The sequence below is a fragment of the Mus pahari genome, chromosome 1 (assembly GCF_900095145.1).
Source record: "Mus pahari chromosome 1, PAHARI_EIJ_v1.1, whole genome shotgun sequence".
In the NCBI taxonomy this organism is placed as follows: domain Eukaryota; kingdom Metazoa; phylum Chordata; class Mammalia; order Rodentia; family Muridae; genus Mus; species Mus pahari.
In genome coordinates, this window is record NC_034590.1 from 18,212,902 (window position 1) to 18,217,365 (window position 4,464).

Consider the following 4,464-nt stretch of genomic DNA (forward strand, 5'->3'; position numbering starts at 1 on the left):
AAAAAAAAAAAAAAAAAAAAAAAAAGGAATATTTAACTAGTTCCTGGTTTGCTCCCCAGCGGACCACCTGGTGCTCCAGTTTGGCCGTGTGGCCCCAAACATATTCACGATGGATTTCCGATATCCTCTTTGCCCGCTCCAAGCCTTCGCCATCTGCTTATCCAGTTTCGATGGGAAACTGGCGTGTGAGTAACTGAATAAAACACCATCCCTCATCAACTCTGTTCTGTGCGTTTGGAGAAAGCTTCACGCCATGCCTCCTCCTTTCTTTCTTTTTTAGTTTTTTGATAACTCAGTCTGGTCTCCAAGAACCATGTAGCTGAGGCTTGCCTTGAACATCCGGCCCTCCTGCTTCCACCTCTGAAGTACTGGGATGACAAAGCACTCGCACCTTTGTGCCTGGCCTTGTCTTTTAACAATAAATCTTTTGATTAATTTTTTTTTAGTTAGTGTACAAAATAATGGGCTTCGTTATAACATTTCCAAATATGTCGTCGTCGTACCTTGCTTGTATGTAACACCACCTTCCTTGACCCTTCTATTTTTTTTGAAACAGCCACACTATGTTATGCTTGTCTTGGAACCCAAGCCAATCTCCTGCCTCAGCTTCCCAGTGCTGAGATTACTTGCGGCACCTTACATAAGGAAGTCCCTTACACAGGACTGTGTTTTAAGAGGGTCTCACTATGTAGATCAAGTTGGTCTTAAAGTTTGGACACAACTCATTTCTAGCCTCCCTGGAAGCTAACAATAACACACTTAGAGCTCATCACTACAAATTAAAAGGCTTTATTTCTTATTTAAAAAAAAATAAATAACAGGAAACTACTCAAGCTTAGCCCCGCCTCCCTCCCAGGGCTGGGAGGAGGGGTTTCACTGAGAAGGGGGAGAGGGTGTGGTCACATCTTGGCTCAAGGGAGTGGCCTCAGGGGAAGAGCCAGGCTCGGGCTGTGGAAGAGATGGGTTTCTAAGGCGTGCCCATGCTCTGGCCCTGGAGGACGGGGTAAGGTAGGGACCCAGCTTCTCCTCTGCCTGGGCAATGCGTCGAGCAAAGCGGCTCCGATCTCGTGCAAACTGCTCCCAGGGACCGCGACGGGCAGCCTGGGCCGGTCCTGCCCAGACAGCAAGGAAATGGACTGTGACTTTCTCAGAGAAGTGTACCTGGGGACAGAGGGACAGGGGCAAGAAATAAAAATCTAATCGCGCAAAAATGCTTGGTATTCAAATAGTCGCCTGCCCCGCCCCTCTGACTCGCTCAGACACGTGAGCCACAGCTACTGCTCTCCCTGCCTTACAGGAGATTGCGAGAGTGAACAGCCTTCCCAGCAGAGTCCCTATGCAAGAAGTTGCAACCCACGGCTTCCCTTCAGTCGCCGCCTCCAGCACACTTCCTTAGGGATTTTCAGGTCCCAGACCCCTCCTCCTCCTCCGACTCAGAATCTAAGCCCTTTGAATAAATTATATATTAAAGAAAAAAAGGGCAGTGTGGTATTGTAATCCCAGCCCTAGGACTATAAATTCCTGAGCCACAAAGTAAGCCGCCCTAGAATCCAGTCCCCTAACACTCACCTTCCGAGCCTTTAGAGGAAGCTCGGGTTCCTGGTCCTGGGTGGGGGCTTTGAACAATCTGAGCCGCCTCTGCAGTCGAAGGGGCAGCTCAGGAGCAGCCCAAGGTGATTGTGGCTTCTCTCCAGGTAAATAGAAGGCCACTTGGAAGACTGGGGTTTTCTCTTCTGGTAGACAATGCTGGGGCTGAAGGCAGGGACTCTGGTTTGAGTCAGCTGTTTCTGAATCACCTGGGGCCACATTCTCATTGTCTTCTTCTGTGTCGTCTTCTGTGTCCTCTCCTGGGCGATACACCCAGGCCTTCAGGAAGGCACTTGTATGGGGGGTGGCACAGGTCTGAGCTGTGTCTACCTCGGCCAAATCCCAATCCGATTCACTGCTGTCTTCTTCCTCTGTGTCCTCTCCTGGGCGATACACCCAGGCCTTCAGGAAGGCACTTGTATGGGGGGTGGCACAGGTCTGAGCTGTGTCTACCTCGGCCGAATCCCAATCCGACTCACTGCTGTCGTCTTCCTCTGTGTCCTCTCCTGGGCGGTACACCCAGGCCTTCAGGAAGGCCTTCCCAGTACAGACAGAAGACGTCTCAGTCCCTTCTTCCTCAGCCTCTGCATTCCGACAAGGGTGACCCTGCCCTGCCCCGTGTGCCTCTACCTTGGCTTCTCCCTCCTGTTTAGGCCTCTCTCTAGTGTAGTACTCCCAGGCTCTGGAGTGGGAGCCTGAAGAAGGAGAGTTGGAGGGGTCAGCCTTGTTCTCTGTTCCTTTTTCCTCCGTGGCTTGATGTTCTGCCTCCCCCGAGAAAGGCACAGGAGTGCTGGGTTTGTATCCTGGAGCTCTGGAAGCAGCAGAGGCTTGGTAGGCCTCCTTCACTGTTTCTCCATCCTCTTCATTCTCAGCTGGACCACCCTCCCAGTGTGATGTGGGATAAGCGGGTTCAGCCACCCCCTCTTTAGCCACCACCTCCCCAAGCCTCTTATCAGCCCCTTGCAGGCGAGCGGGCTGTAGTGCGGGCATGCCAGCTGTGCGGTCCATTTCCTGCTCTCTAAGGCCATCTTGTCCGGGCTTCGCATTGTACTCGTCAACATTTGAAAGTCCCCAAGTTTCAGGAGGGGAACTTTCGGCTTCCACAAGGCAGAGCCTCTGGGCTGCTTGACTCTGTTCGGGAGATCCACTTTCTTCAGCCTTCCCGTGAGGGAGGTGGTTCTCAGAGACAGGGGCGGGTGTCAGCAGAGTCGCAGCCTCTATCTCATCTGCTCCTGTTACTGTTTCTGCCAGCCATGCCTCTGGGACTTCGGGGCCCCTCAGGCGGCTCCAGGCCCGACTGAGCAAGCCCATCAGTGGGGACAGGAGATAAAAGGAGTGGGCGTCCCTCCAGTGCAGGACATGCTGGGGTCTTGGGCTTGGGGCCATGTGTCTGGGCTAGAAAGGGGGAAATCTGTTTAGAAGTCGCTCTGGTAAACAGTATCGGGTCACAGCACTGAGTCATGGTAACAACTAGTCACAGCAGCAGCACGTGAATCCCTGCCTCAAATTCCTACTAACATCGCTCATACCCAACTCTGCCACTTGGTGGTTCTCTCTCAACACCCAAGCTCTACATCCTTAGAACCAAGAGCCCACACTCTTCACCCCTTCCCTCAGCCCCAGTCACAGTTCCTGGCCAGACCTTTTCTCAGACCTGTAAGAGTCTGGACTTTTTAGTGACCTTTCGTTCCTCAAGCTTGTGTTCCTGCCCCTAAAAACCTCCCTCTGCCTACCCCGCGGACCCGGTTATTCCTGCTGGGGTCCTTCCCTTTATTTGGCGCTATACAGAAATTGCCTTTCTAGCATCCAGGCCCCTTTCCCTTTAAACGTAGAGTGTAGACCTGGGCTCTCTCCTCTCTCAGAGCAAATAAGACATCTGGGCTTCAGTGTCCTTTCCCCAAACCTGGAACAACCCCCCCCTCCCAGCTCTCTCCAGCCTCCTCGCCAGAGTCCTCCCCAGCCCTCCCTCAAAGGCCACCCCATCCCCCCCCCCCCCCCAAAGGCCCCCCCCCCCCCCCCCCCCCACTCACCGGCGGGCTGCACGTCACCCCGGGGGCTGAAGCGCCGGTTCGGGTTGCCAAAAGCGATCGTGGATCCGGACTGCTCGCAAAGCCAGCGGGTTCATGTCGCCCTCAGGCGTGGGGCTCCGGGACGAAATGTCTCACAGGCGGTAGCAAAGGCTGACCCGGCAGAGGGATGCGTGGTCGCGCGGGGTCTGGCATGTAATCTTCCACAAACTGAGAGCTGACTCAATCTGCGCCCACAGCGCCACCGCGCCTTTTATACCCGGACGCGGCGCGGCGCTGACGTCACCGGAGAGGCGGGGTCTCGGAAGTCCCTGGGAAAGGTGGGAAGAGGAAAACACCGCTGAACTTCTCGCGGAGATTCCGGGCTCCGTGAGGTCACGGCGGCTTCCCAGGCGTGTCCTCGGCTCACTCGTGAGAGCCGGCGCTCTCGCATAGCTTCTGAGCAAGCGCGCGAACCTTATCAGGCCAACCTACCGCCCCATTTCCCTTTCCTCTTATTTTCTTCATTTGAGAGGCAGGGACTGGTTTCCATCTCAGTAATCAGTAATCCTGCTACTCTCTCCAGAGTGCTAGGGTTAAGGGTGTACACCACCACTTCCGACCTCTTTTCTCCAAGCAGGAGTGATTTTTTTTTTTTTGGGGGGGGGGCTCGAAACAGGATTTTTCTGAGTATCCGTGGCTGTCTTGAACTCACTGCTTAGATCAGGCTGGCTTCAAACTCAATGATCCACCTGCCTCTACCTTCCAAGTGTCTGAGCCACCACTCCCCTGCTAGCAATGGATTTTTATTAGAAGACAAAACACCCAATGTTTTGTTTTGTTTTTTTTTTTTAATTTTTTTTTTTTTTTT

General features: G+C 53.5%; 2 protein-coding genes across 2 annotated transcripts in view; one reads left to right on the forward strand and one right to left on the reverse strand.

Annotated features, from left to right (window-relative positions):
• Positions 1-344, forward strand: part of Tulp2 (TUB like protein 2) — an 8,196-nt gene extending 7,852 nt beyond the window's left edge. The window contains exons 12-13 of the mRNA XM_021216911.2: positions 60-185; positions 281-344. Of these exons, the coding sequence (XP_021072570.2) occupies positions 60-185; positions 281-288 (134 nt within the window). The 3' untranslated portion in view covers positions 289-344. The remainder of the gene's footprint in view (positions 1-59; positions 186-280) is intronic.
• Positions 345-773: 429 nt separating this feature from the next.
• Positions 774-3,843, reverse strand: Ppp1r15a (protein phosphatase 1 regulatory subunit 15A). Its single transcript, XM_021212834.2, has 3 exons — positions 3,618-3,843; positions 1,570-2,982; positions 774-1,161 (listed from the first exon to the last, which is right to left on the reverse strand). The coding sequence occupies exons 2-3, from the start codon at positions 2,971-2,973 to the stop codon at positions 874-876; spliced, it is 1,692 nt and encodes a 563-aa protein (XP_021068493.1). The 5' UTR covers positions 2,974-2,982; positions 3,618-3,843; the 3' UTR covers positions 774-873.
• Positions 3,844-4,464: the final 621 nt, after the last annotated feature.